Source organism: Lampris incognitus, chromosome 7 (genome assembly GCF_029633865.1).
Source record: "Lampris incognitus isolate fLamInc1 chromosome 7, fLamInc1.hap2, whole genome shotgun sequence".
Taxonomy (NCBI): Eukaryota; Metazoa; Chordata; class Actinopteri; order Lampriformes; family Lampridae; genus Lampris; species Lampris incognitus.
The window spans coordinates 4,764,665-4,778,309 of NC_079217.1; the positions used below are offsets into that span (position 1 = coordinate 4,764,665).

At 48.4% G+C, this 13,645-nt stretch overlaps 2 protein-coding genes across 2 annotated transcripts in view; one reads left to right on the forward strand and one right to left on the reverse strand.

Annotated features, from left to right (window-relative positions):
- LOC130115432 (rho guanine nucleotide exchange factor 26-like) overlaps positions 1–3,681 on the forward strand; it is a 55,536-nt gene extending 51,855 nt beyond the window's left edge. The window contains exons 13-15 of the mRNA XM_056283085.1: positions 1,143–1,210; positions 1,679–1,783; positions 3,538–3,681. Of these exons, the coding sequence (XP_056139060.1) occupies positions 1,143–1,210; positions 1,679–1,783; positions 3,538–3,680 (316 nt within the window). The 3' untranslated portion in view covers position 3,681. The remainder of the gene's footprint in view (positions 1–1,142; positions 1,211–1,678; positions 1,784–3,537) is intronic.
- Positions 3,682–5,997: 2,316 nt separating this feature from the next.
- The window catches only part of dhx36 (DEAH (Asp-Glu-Ala-His) box polypeptide 36), a 37,427-nt gene continuing 29,779 nt past the window's right edge, over positions 5,998–13,645 (reverse strand). Inside the window, exons 18-26 of the mRNA XM_056283084.1 lie at positions 13,357–13,455; positions 12,047–12,220; positions 11,696–11,782; positions 11,519–11,602; positions 11,223–11,322; positions 10,586–10,676; positions 9,066–9,186; positions 6,842–6,994; positions 5,998–6,252 (exon numbers count right to left, since the gene is read on the reverse strand). Coding sequence (XP_056139059.1) covers positions 6,040–6,252; positions 6,842–6,994; positions 9,066–9,186; positions 10,586–10,676; positions 11,223–11,322; positions 11,519–11,602; positions 11,696–11,782; positions 12,047–12,220; positions 13,357–13,455 — 1,122 coding nt within the window. The 3' untranslated portion in view covers positions 5,998–6,039. The remainder of the gene's footprint in view (positions 6,253–6,841; positions 6,995–9,065; positions 9,187–10,585; positions 10,677–11,222; positions 11,323–11,518; positions 11,603–11,695; positions 11,783–12,046; positions 12,221–13,356; positions 13,456–13,645) is intronic.

Below are 13,645 nucleotides of genomic sequence, written 5' to 3' on the forward strand. Positions count from 1 at the left end.
GCATGCATGTTGTGTGTAACTTCACTGTGCTGGGAGCATGCATGTTTTGTGTAACTTCACCGTGCTGGGAGCATGCATGTTGTGTGTAACTTCACTGTGCTGGGAGCATGCATGTTTTGTGTAACTTCACTGTGCTGGGAGCATGCATGTTTTGTGTAACTTCACTGTGCTGTGCTGGTCAGCATGCATGTTGTGTGTAACTTCACTGTGCTGTGCTGGGAGCATGCATGTTGTGTGTAACTTCATTGTGCTGGGAGCATGCATGTTGTGTGTAACTTCACTGTGCTGTGCTGGGAGCATGCATGTTGTGTGTAACTTCACTGTGCTGGGAGCATGCATGTTGTGTGTAACTTCACTGTGCTGTGCTGGGAGTATGCATGTTGTGTGTAACTTCACTGTGCTGGGAGCATGCATGTTGTGTGTAACTTCACTGTGCTGGGAGCATGCATGTTGTGTGTAACTTCACTGAGATGGCAGTCTGTCTCTATACAAGTCTCCCTGTAGTCAGGAACTGTGAACAGGTGAGATGTAATGTTACCTGGAATCAGGGTCCCCACCCATTCACCCTCTCTCTCTCTTTCACTCACACACACACACACACACACACACACACACACACACACACACACACACACACACACGAGAAAGCAAATCTGGGCTTTTCTGAGAACCGGCCTTTGTCCCTATACAAACCTCTGTTCTCCCCGGCTCAAAGGGGCCTCTGTTCTCCCACTGACAAGGGGCAGATGAGGCAGGGAAGGCAAAATCTGCGGGGCAGCTAAAAATGCCACCGTGTGCGAGTGCCCCGGTGTCGTCTCCTTGCGTGCCCGCCTGCATCTATCTGTGACCCCGTTGATTCAGTTTGTGTACGTTAACACAAAACAAAGGTGGGAGTGGGCTTTCTTCCACGGCTGTAAAGCAAAATCAATACATCTGGGCTCCAGCGAACAACTTCAACAGCAGAGAGATAAGCTACTAAAATGGCTGTGTGTGGAGGGGGGGTATATATGGGGGGGGGGGGGGGGGGAGGTTATATTGGAGGAGAGCTCTGAGGTCAGTCAAGGCTTTCACCAGCGGTCGGTAGCGGTCGACTGTATGGAAAAGTGTACATTAAAACAGGTTTTTTGTGTTTCTTGTTGAAGGAATGAGCGTGCGCGATGGATTAGTGCCCTGGGCCAGAACAACAGCAGCACGAACCAGGAGAGAACAAGTGAGTGAAACATGCGAGCACACACCCACTTTACTCCCCGACCTCCTCCCTCAAGCCTACAGTGCCACCATGTGGTCATTTTTTTAAACTTTAATTTTTCTCCCCATTTGTACTTGGCCATTACCCCACTCTTTCGAGCCCTCCCGGTCTCTGCTCCACCTCCTCTGCCGATCCGGGGAGGGCTGCAGACTACCACATGCCTCCTCCCATACACGTGGAGTCGCCAGCCGCTTCTTTTCACCTGACAGTGAGGAGTTTCACCAGGGGGACGTAGCGTGTGGGAGTATCACGCTATTCCCCCCAGTTCCCCCTCCCCCCTGAACAGGCGCCCCGACCAGGACACATACCCACCCACCCCCACCCCCGCAGACACGACCAAGCCAGGACCATGTGGTTATTTAACAAGCTCGTTTGCTTCATAGGTCACATTTATTCAGCTGATGTGTGTGTGTGTGTGTGGTGCTGCAGATGCCGTGCAGGTGGAGGTGACCAGGACGTACACAGCCAAGCAGCCTGACGAGCTGTCCCTGCAGGTGGCTGACGTGGTGCTGGTCTCACAAACTGTGGAGGATGGTATGTTATCTTTCTGTCTCCACAGCATCTACACCTCCCTCATGTTCACATCCCCCCCACCCACCCCCCAAACCTTGGCCTGTTTATTTTTCATCTACTTTTTTTTTTTTACCCCTCACCTGGGCTGTGCCGATATGATGATAGAAAACATCCATCGTTTCATATGAAGCTCTATCGTTCATTTCGTCGTGTTGCAACTCACACTCTTTACGGCGATATTTTTCGTCATTTGGACGACCCGTTCCGCTCTTTGCACAGCACGGACGCAGGTGGGAAATTTGCGTGAAGGCAGTACAGACAAACACGGGAGGACAGGGAACGCAACACAGAGCGGGGTAATTCCCAGCAGGAGGACTCTGACCAGCCAGGCCAAAACGAGGCGCTTGCCCCTAAAAGAGGGGCAACTTCTATCGTGAGGACGTGGTTTGGGGTATGAGAAGTCTTGACACGGACCAGAAAACTGTACCGCACACCGGTCCCCACAACAGACTCAAACACAACGAGCCTCTTTTACCACCTACGCACAAATCACATGAAACAGTACGGAGAGTCTGCAGACGAGAGCCGCCAAAGCAGCCGAGCGCTCAAACAAAACCCCACGGACCACATTTGCGCAAAGGTTCGAAATAAAAAGCAATCAAATATAAGTAAATACTTTTTATTTGTTGAGTATATAATTCAAAATGTAATAAGAAATAGGCTTTTCCATGTGGTCATTTTATATAAACTATTGTTCAGTGAATTTACAGAAAGAATGACCGGCTACTTCCGCTTCTGGTGTGGGAAGACGGCAGCGGCCTCACCCAGTACCGTCCATGCAGTGTCTTTGTCCACGTCTGCCTCTTCGTTTGATGGCTGGGAGAGCGGGGCAGGCTAAGCTAACTGCTAGCCCATGCAGACCGGCGGTTCCGATAACACCGAGGGCGGTCTGGCGGCGGCCTCATCTGGCGTTGATTATGGTGTTTTTGATGTCGTCATGAGGAATGCGGGGAAGCGTGTTGAAGGTGTCTGGCCGGGAGAGCCTGGTCTGCTTCATCCAGTGGGCCCGGGGACCACGGCTCCTGCCTGGAGCTGCGCCCAAGGAGGAAACGCCGAGGGTGGTCCGACAGGACACGGAAGCGGGGCGGGCTAAGCTAACTGCTAGCCCATGCAGACTGGCGGTTCCGACGGTCATCCTGGCTGGCGTTCGTTCTCTTGGACAGTGATTTTTAGTTTAGTTTAGATATGTGTGTTGGTTTGGGTACGTGTGCTCTTGTAGTTTTTGGATGAGTTCTTGTCTTTGTGTTGTGCTGCTGGGGGAAACGGCATTTCGTTTGATTTCATGTACGCAAGTGAAATGACAAAGTGTTCCTGATTCCTACATCGTGATTTGAGATTCTGATCATATCGCACAGCCCTACCCTTGCCTCCAGGTGTCTCATACCCCTAGATTGTCATTTCAAAGAGGTTGTTTTTAGATGTTTGAGAACACATTATTTCATGGGATGACATTTCTGTGTTGCAACACTTGGCCTTAAGAGGCTTGGTATGACTCTTTATATCACTCTCTTCCATTATTGATCAGGTTGCGAATTGACCGGATACCTGTTTATGGATGCAGTCTCGCACACCGTTTCCCTTTGGGAGGAACAGACTGCTCTGATCATCAAACAGAGGCTATTTTAATGCCTGGGAATACAACACAAAATTCCAGTGTGTGTGTACATGTCTGTCTGTTTCCAAGTGCACATTTAAAAATAATCTCTCTCTCTCAGGATGGTATGAGGGCAAGCGGCTGCGGGACGGAGAGAGAGGATGGTTCCTCGCAGAGTGTGCTAAACCAATCACGTGTCAGGCCACCATCGAACGCAACATGCAGAGAATGGACCGCCTGCAGGGGATCGAGACTAATGTCTGAGCTCGCTTCCCCTGGAAAATACACCGATGGGTTTTCTCAAGAGTTCAACAGAAATTGCTCTCAGATGTTGGCAAACCCCAGCTTCACCAATGACCTGCCTTTAAGCAAGATCCCACGAATAATAAGCTTCTGATAGCCGCAGTGACCTGCCCCCTAGGACCACGCTGAACAGCTATGAGGCCGTCTCGGTCATGTGGTACCACAGTCATGTAGGCCTATTGCTTTGTGGTGCAATGGGTAACAAACATTATTCCAGTGGTGGTACTCTGGGTCAAGCCGCCAGTCCACTTCCCGTCCGCTAAATATCAAGAACTTGTTGTCGTGCATCAGTTTAATCCTCCATTATTGTCTGAGATTCGCTGCAGAGGACACACGCAGATGAACGATGGAAACTGCTGACTAGTGACCGGCCCTGGTGTGGAAGAGACGGCGTCAGCGTACCTTAGAGTACTGCTCCACCCTGTTCAGTCTGCTGCCAGTTCTCGATGTAAGTTTTCCAGGTTTCTCCCAACACGTTTGAAAAATGGCTGTGTAATATAATCATGAAATAACTGTGCCACTACAGATAAAGCATGTGAAATGTGTTAACACAAACTATGAAGGAGCTTATTTTTAATGTGACGAGAAAAATGAAATAATGAAAAGTAAGCCAATATGGTGAGATGAGCAGATGCTCTTGGGAAAGGCTGAAGCAGCCAGTATTCCAATTTTACCGTCTGCGATCTTGTAGATACGATAATCTGGTCGAAGAGGTTCGTGTGTATTTATCTGCAAATGACAACAAACCCTTCATCCAGGCCTGGATTGTGTAGGATTGCGTCTTTATTACCAAATCATTGTAGGTATTACAGGTATCTGGGCAGTTTCAGGTATTGCATGGGTACTGTGGATGTGTTCTGGACTCTCGTTTGTTTACCTGTTGTACTAGGATGTAACCTTACTGTGTCACACACACCATTATCCCCACTCTGCTCAGTGATTCAGACAGGCCAGGAGAGCAGCGTCGCTTCAGGTAGGCACGTGTGATACCAGCCAGAAGTACATGGAACTATCTCCCTCAGGTCTGATATTCGAGGTTAATGAGGTGACCTAAAATTGTGTTTGTGTCTGATAACACGTTGTTGTGAAACTGGATTAGAGCAGCTCTGCCCAATCCTTGTTTTATGTCCAATGTGAGGCCCCCCCCCACTCCACTTTCATCCAAAGGAAATAAATGGCCCGGTCAGTGTTGCAATAACGCGATCCATCAAACCCGTTACTCTGGCTCCGGCCCGCATGACAGCTCGGACGATCTGGCTACAGAACATTTAGACCCAGGGTTAGAGTAGGGTGTAGTGGGTTGCTGGATAAGACAGCTGTCACTGTACATTGAAATCAGACCAAGCACTTGAACTCAGGGAGAAATATTTATGCAATACCACCCACGTACACGTAAAAACCGAACTCTTAATGTTTTTTTTATTGGGTCCTGTGCTTGTTGATCGATGTAAGTCTCTATCATGTAAATATGTGCCAAACGTTAACGGCCTCAGTTGTAACTTGTACGTTACGAGTGACTACAAAATGAATATTGCAGAAATGTTTATTCAACTTAGATTCAGCCGTTGTGTTCTTTGTTAATAAAAGCTTAATCGCCTGTGGTCTGTTGTGTATCATGGCTGATTAATTTGACATCTGCTGTCCCAGAGGAGGACTGCCAAGAGGTAAAATGAGGATACCGCTCCACTTCTCCAGTCGTATGGAAAAAGAAAAAGATTCTCCAGACCTCTGCTAAACTAATCATTATCCCCAAAACCACTCGTCTATAAATACTCAGAGCCACATACCTGGTGCTAAGGGTCAACCTGTTCTCACTTCTGCTGCGTGGAACAGACGGGGAATTTCCAGCGAAAGGCGTCTGTCCCTGCTGCTGAGGCACAAGTTATCAGCAAGACGTTTCACAGTACGGCTGTTTTATTGTGCAGCCATTTACGTGGAGACTGCTGAACAGATGCTTTATACAAAACATGAAATAATAAAATGGTTGCCGAGTACATCACGACACCGACTGGTCAATGCAAAAAGAGCAAATGAGAAGTATTCTGCACACAAATGCGTTCTTAACATCTGGACGTCTCACGTCTAGAACTTGGCTTTTGGGAGCAATCTCGTAAATACTTAAATCTCACCAACAAAAAAAGACAGTCGTGATAAAAAAAACAACAACTTGTGTTATGGTTCATTTTACCTCATTACACTCACCTCTTTACAGCCAGCAAATCAGAAATACTAATGGAGGAGAAAAATTAGCAGCTGGCCAAACTCTTCTTCTTTGACAAACACAATTTCTTCAGGTCTCAGCCTGGTGCAGAGCACACCTCTAACTGTCTTCGTCGTTTTCATCTCGGGTGGACTTCCATGTTCTGCCGTGGCCCTCGGTGTTGGTACTTCCTGTGGGCTTTTCCTGGGTGGTGATGAGGTCTATAATGGCTGTGATGACAGCGCAGTCTTTGGACTGACGGTTGTGCCAGTCCACAGGAGCCGGGTTACTGATCTTCTCCGCCAGCAGGCCATCCAGCTCTTTCTTTAGACTCTGCAGAGAGCAAGGAGGAGGAGGAGGGTCAGAGAGCAAGTCATTGTTTTATTTTGATAATCGATTTATTTTTTTCTTTTGTGTTTGTCCCCCTCCCCCATAATTGATTTTTTTTTTTTCCCTCCTGAATTGTACTTGGCCAATTACCTCAGTCTTCCGAGTTGTCCCGGTCTCTGCTCCACCCCCTCTGCTGATCCGGGGAGGGCTGCAGACTACCACATGCCTCCTCCCATACATGTGGAGTCACCAGCTGCTTCTTTTCACCTGACAGTGAGGAGTTTCACCAGGGGAGAAGTAGCGCGTGGGAGGATCACACTATTCCACCTAGTTCCTCCTCCCCCCTGAACAGGCGCCCCGACCGACCAGAGGAGGCGCTAGTGCAGCGACCAGGACACATACCCACATTTGGCTTCCCACCCGTAGACACGGGTAATTGTGTGTGGTGGGACGCCTGAACAAGCCGGCGGGAACACGGGGATTCGAACCGGCGATCCCCGTTGTTGGTTGGCAACGGAATGCCACCTGGACGCCCCCGATTATTTTTTTCTTAAATGTGTGTGTGTGTGTGTGGGCATAAGTCCTCTCCCACCTTGACGAGGTGAGCTATGCGGGCGGGGGACCTGAAGACGATCCACTTGTCGATAGCAATAGTTTCCTGGTCCTCGTCCTTCTGGATGGTGATGTCTCCCCCAAAGAACAGCAGTGAGAATGGGGACACCTCTGAGCAGTCGTACAGGAAGATCTGAGGACACGGAAAGACATCACCAACATGCAAAGCCAGGATGATGTGACCATAGTGAGCTTAGACAGACACACAAACACACACCGCCATATCACAATGACACAACAGGCACGGCAGCCATTCTGCACTACGGCTTCAAAGGGTCCCAATGCGGGAAGAAGGACTGTGACTCTGAAAATGTATTTCAGTGCCTCCAGCGTCAGGAGAAATGTCATCATGCCCTGTCTGAGTATCCCACTTTCATTTTGCACTTTCCCTTTCAAACCACGGGGGTTGTTTTTTTTTCTTCATCCGTCTCTCTGGTCGTGATAACTGACGGGCTGCACCTGCAGCGGTCCGACTACCAGCGCTTGAAAATCAAACATTTTCCTGAGCAATTTTGCACAAATCCAATTTGTCCAACGCTTTCCTCAAACCTCTAATTTCTTCAAACTCCTGGCAAGTCACATTTCCTGAAGCAACAGTGAACTGGTCCTCATGTCTGAAGTCTCTTCCTTTTGCTCCCTGAAACACCAGCCAATACAGCAGAGCCTGTATCAGCACCAGGTCATCAGCTCAGACCATATTCATGCTATAAAGCCTGTGTTATTGGTCCGTCGCAGCGACGTGGACCATCTAGTCGTCCTGTGATGGATGACTGATGACTTGAACGATGATTAAAGTGAGGAAGAGTTGTGCATCATCAACCGCACTCTCTCGTCCGAGACCACCTACGACCAGTGGCAAGACTAGCGAGACGACTGGCAATGGAGACGGATGCAGATTTTTTCTCAGGGTTTCTTCCCGAAGCCTTCCCCATAGACGGGTATACCCGCGAGGCAGCGGAGGTTTTAAATCAGAGTTGTCCTTCTCCTAGATGAACTGCCTGACAAGGCCAATGAGCTTCATCTACACAGGTGTGAAATCAGAGTTGTCCTTCTCCTAGATTGGCTGCCAACCAAGGCTAACGAGTCCAATCGACCCACCCGGTTATACCGCTGGGAACCCGGTCGCCCCCGCGGCAGACTTTGTGAAAACAGGAGGTACCACGAGAAGGTGCTGCTGCGGACACATATGCGTAGGAGTGGCCATATGCTAAGGTCCTGACGGACCCGCGGCGACCACTACACCAGGAAGTGAGAGGCCACCGCATCGCTTCGCATTCCTTTTGGCAAGTAGGACATCTGGCCCGATACTCGCCACCAGGGTGGTGGCGAGTATCGGGCTATAAAGCCTACAAAGGAGAAAAAGACAGACAGAAATTTGTCACAGACAGTTGGAAGGTGGAAGGAGTAGGCAGGAGACGAGAGAAACCAAGGGGTAAGGACAGATCAGGCGGGGGGGTACTGCGTCTGTTCCATAAATGTGTAATGTTAAGGAGGTCAAGTGCGTCATAGGAATTTAAAATTTAGCATCATCCTTTACTCCCCCCCCCCCCTCTGGCTTCCTGCTTTCTTCCTTCTCTCTGTACGCCAACTGTGTCAAGAATCCCACAGGCTCTAGGTGCCGCGTTGATCCCTCATTCACCCGCATGTGAGCCACGTGACGGAGTAATGACGGAGCTGGGGTATGGCAGGGGGGGGCACGTTTCCTGGTAGCGACAAAAGGGCAGCCGAGTGGTTGACAGAGAGGTGCACGGAGACGCCTTGAAAAGGTGTTTCTCCCGCGGACTGGTAAATATCCACCGAGAACAACGGCACGGAAAGAAGAAAACGCGAAAAACTAAAGAGAAAATAAAGGACGGAGAGGGAGAAGCAAAGTCAGATGATGATTTACCCCCCCCCCCTTCCCTCCATACCCTGTCTGGAAGCTTTGAAAGGCACTCAGGCCTTTGAGAGTGAGTTGAAAGGCAGTGTTTTAATCAAATATTCATTCAGTCTGAAGCACAGCGGCACCGCCAACCTTTACCCACTGGTGCTCCTCCACACACCCTGGCTTTCACACACCCAGACACAGGTAACGGTAAAACACATACAACACTGAGGCAAGTGGCAATACAAAAAAAATACCATGGGTGGAGGTTTCTCTGCCCGTGATATTTTTCCCTGTTGCAGTCTTGTGCGTTTGTGCCCACTGTCCCTCTGCCACTTACGCTGCTGGTCCTCATCTTCAGGTGGTAGATGAGCCAGGTGTAGTTGAACTCGGTCTCATTAGCATTGACAGACTTGGGGTGGATGCAGACCTTCCCATCTGTCTGGGTGTAGACCTTCACCCTGGGAAAGACAGACATGCTGTTAGGCTCTGTGTTTACACCCATGTGTGAGCGTGCCTGTCATCATATTCTCCTGTAACACACCGAACATTAAACCGTTACCCTGAAAAACTGGTTGAAAGGAATTCAACATTGCACTTCTCTAAGTAACCCGCTGACTCGAGTGGCTTTAGGCTGGTTCGCAACTGTTGACAGGAAGAATGGCCGGGCCTTCCCTTACAGCCCAGAAGCTCGTCCCCAAAAAAATTATGGCGCAACCCAAAAACCGTGGCTTCTGTGAACGTATCCCTGCATGCAAAACCCTTGACAGGTAATGCTGACAAAAGCCCCCCTGCTGGGAACAAGCTGCTTCTTTCAAGCAGAACTCCCCATTTACCGGCAAAACAAATAAATATGTGTCATGAGTTTTGGGTAGTGACCGAAAGGGTGAGATCGCGGATACAAGCGGCTGAAATGAAGTTTCCTCCATACGGTGTCTGGGCTCAGCCTTAGAGATAGGGTGAGGAGTTCGGAGTAGAGCTGCTGCTCCACGTCGGAAGGAGCCAGTTGAGGTGGTTCGGGCATCTGATTAGGATGCCCCCTGGGTGCCTTCCTTTGGAGGTTTACCGGGCACGGCCAACTGGGAGGAGACCCTGGGGTAGACCCAGAACTCGCTGGAGGGACTACATGTCCAATCTGGCCTGGGAACGCCTTGGGATCCCCCAGGAGGAGCTGGAGGGTGTTGCTGGGGAGAGGGACGTGTGGAGTGCCCTACTTAGCTTGCTGCCACCGCGAGAAGCGGCTGATGATGAATGAATTCTCGTCAAACCCTCAGTGTTGTGTCTATGAGCTGGAACATAAAGTAACTGGCCATGTGTCGGATCTGTCGATAACAACCATCGTCGAGCCAAGAGGACTTGGATCAGAAACCGAAACGTGTGAATGGGTTTGTGACGCCGGCTGTCAGTGAGGACAGCAAAGGCATAAAAAAAAAGAAAGAAGGGAAATAACAGTCAGAGAGAAGGAGCGAACAAGCCTGAGTGTAATTTGCAGACAGGTCACAGTCGATGCTGATGACAGCTCCGCAGGGAGAGTCTGTGACGACTACACTGATGTCCAGGTGCAAAAGACTTTTTGTTTTTCACAACTCTTGTCTCTACACGGTTTCTGCACAGCCTCAGGTTATTGTCAGAGGAGTATGACAAAAATGTTTCTTGAACATCTGAGTTATTGCACTATGATACTGCACTTCTCCATCATGTGATGGGCTGCTGTGCTCTCTTTGTCCATAGCTCTGCATTGGATTTTTCTTTGTCTATCCGATTCCTTGTCTGTCTCCTTCTTTGTCATTTTTATGTCCCTCTCTGCATCTCACTAGCGTTCCCTTCTTCTCTCTGTACTTCCCTCTCAGGCAGACTCACTCTGGCCTCTTCTTGTTGTGGGGTGGCCTGATCATGGCTACCTTAGGGTACAGACCAGCTACAATCACCGCCTTGATCAACTTCTCATTCTCTGAAAGACAGGGAGACAAAAAAAGAGTTAGGGAGAGAAGGAGGGGCAATCAATCAACACAAATCACACATTCCACCTTGTATCATGAGATGTAAAGATTTGTTTGTGAATGATTGATTAACAGACCGACTTCATGGCTATGACACTATATTTACAGTGGTGCATGAAAGTTTGTGAACCCTTTAGAATTTTCTATATTTCTGCATAAATATGACCTAAAACATAGTCATTATTTTATTTTGATAATCGACTGTCTCGTTCTAAATGGAGTTCTAAATATTTTATTTTGATTATTTTTATTCTTATTTTATTCTCGTTCTACGTATTTTATTTTGATAATCGACTGTCTCGTTCTAAATGGAGCTCTGGGATTCAGGGTGACCACACAACAGTGCAGCTACTAGTATCACCATCGGGGCCAAAAGCTACTCAGGAAAGGTCCTTTCCCCGAGTAGCTTTATTGACAGCTGATGATTGTTTATGGCATGAAACAGGCTTGTACTGTCTCAAAGAATTTGACAAACCCAGAAAGCTTGCCTTGTTTACCTGAGTTGACATTGGACTTGGGTTCTTTAGGGTCTGGGCTGCTGACAAAGCCTACCCGCATGAGGTGCTCAGCAAACTGACCCTTCATGTTGTGTAGCATCTAGAGGGAAACATCAGAAGGAGGTCTGATGACTTCGAATGCAGTCAACTCAACTTTTTACATTTGCTTTTCTTATAAAACTGGTGGAGTGGTGGAGTTAACTTCTGAAGCCTCCCGAGTGCTGGCCACGTGGTAATTCATCAAGATCAACGCTCCCATTTAGGTAAGCTGTCAAAACCTGGTCCCATGGACTTACCTGGAGTGTATTGTCTGAAAGAAAGTTGTCCCAGCAGTAATCCATTTTACATCTGGCACCACGCTGCTTCGCCTCCTCCCAGCCCTGGACATGGTCAGGTGAGAGATGGTCAGATTACACGGCTGGCTAATCAACAATGATAGAAAATTGTAGAAAATTCTGAATATGATGTTTCACCTTGAAGGCGTTGACAATAGTGAGGTGATCACTTTTAGAGTTTCTGGACAAGGTCCTTCTCCTCATGTCCGCCAGCTTCTCCTTGCCCTGAAATTGGGAGGAAGAGACATTTAAAAGCAACTTGTTTACATCTTAAGTTCTGCGAGGAGTCTTCAACGGGTAAATTTGTTAGTCAGAGTCAATGACAAAAGAGTAGAGCCTTGCTTATTGACGTTGTTGTTAAACTGAGATGAGAAGAAGGAAAAAAAAGTCAGAAAAAAGCCAGATGACCATGTGCAGAAACATGACCCGTCTGTGAAAGAGTGCGTGGGTATCTTTGTGAGCTTTAATGTCTATGAACAGGTGACCTACCAGAGGTATAAAGAAAGGGTCTTTGAAGCTGAGTGAAGCGGCGATGGTCAGCACGGGGTCGAGGCAGCCCAGCAGTGCCCCGAACAGGATCAGCTTACCGATGTGGGGCTCCACAGGTAGTCGAGCCAGGTGGAAACCCAGGGCTGTCAGATTCTCTGAATGATCCAGGGCATTCTATGTCACACACACACACACACACACACAGTATTAGACTGTGGGTTTCTTGTCTAATATTCACACAAAAACACTCTCTCCAAATCATATACTCGTTATTTCAGCACTGTAGTGTTACTCAAAGAAATAAAAAGGTGCATTATTGTTTTGTTTTTGTTGGATTTTTTCCCCCCATGTTTGCTCCCCAATTGTACTTGGTCAATTACTCCACTCTTCCGAGCCGTCCCAGTCACTGCTCCACCCCCTCCGCCGATCTGAGGAGAGCTGCAGACTACCACATGCCTCCTAAGATACACGTGGATCATGCTATTCCCCCCAGTTCCCCCTCCTCCCTGAACAGGCACCCCAACCAACCAGAGGGGGCGCTAGTGCAGCAACCAGAACACATACCCACATCCGGCTTCCCACCCGCAGACACGGCCAATTGTCTCTGTAGGGACACCCGACCCAGCTGGAGGTAACACAGGGATTCAAACTGGCGATCCTGTGTTGGTAGGCAACGGAATAGACCGCTACGCAACCCTGACACCCCGAAGGTGCATTATTGTTACAGTTTAATTGAAGCTGTGATGTTTTTTGCTGCAAAATGTCAAATGTCAGGGTACATGAGAACTTCCAGACTGTCATGAAGAGTTTGTATTATAATTGCTGCTGTGACAGAGGGATGCGTCGTAATATTTATAGTTAAATCTTCTTATGACTTCAAATTTCAATACTTTCTGCTGCTAATCAATGAATAATCAAATTGTGAACACTTCTGTAGTTGCTAATTTTAATGCTAATGGGTAAAGCATTCCCGGCAGGAAGGTGGGTTTGACGAAGTTGCAGCTGAGATGGTAGACCGAGGTCCTGGACAACCTTCACCAACATACATGACAACAGTGTGAGCTACAACTCAGTTTCCAGCTTGTTTTTTGTTCAGAGGTTTGAGAAGGTGAGGACCCAGCAGCACCGGTCCACTGTCTCGTTCTAAATGGATCTCTGGGATTCAGGGTGACCGCACAACAGTGCAGCTACTAGTATCACCATCGGGGGCAAAGCAAAGACCTGAAGGGTTACTATGAGGGCTGTGTGAGGTGTTATGAAAAGGTCTCCCTTCAACAACCCCCACCCCCCACCCCCACCCCTTCTCTCACCAAGTTTATAAGGTGCTGGATGGCCAGACCGACTGCCTTTTCAGTAGGAGGGTCCAAGGCTTTCCTCAGGAACTCTGCTATTTGTCCCAACTTCAAGACCTAGAAATCACAACACAACAATACGACAATACATGAAACAATGGAGTTATCAGTCAAAATATTTCAGCACATCTCCATTCCTTCTTATGCCTACCATCTGAAAGCTGATATGCCTGCACTTACATTGAGTTTGTTTTAAAAATAAGTGGCACGATGACAGCGAGGTACTTCTGGAGCTTGTATTATTTAA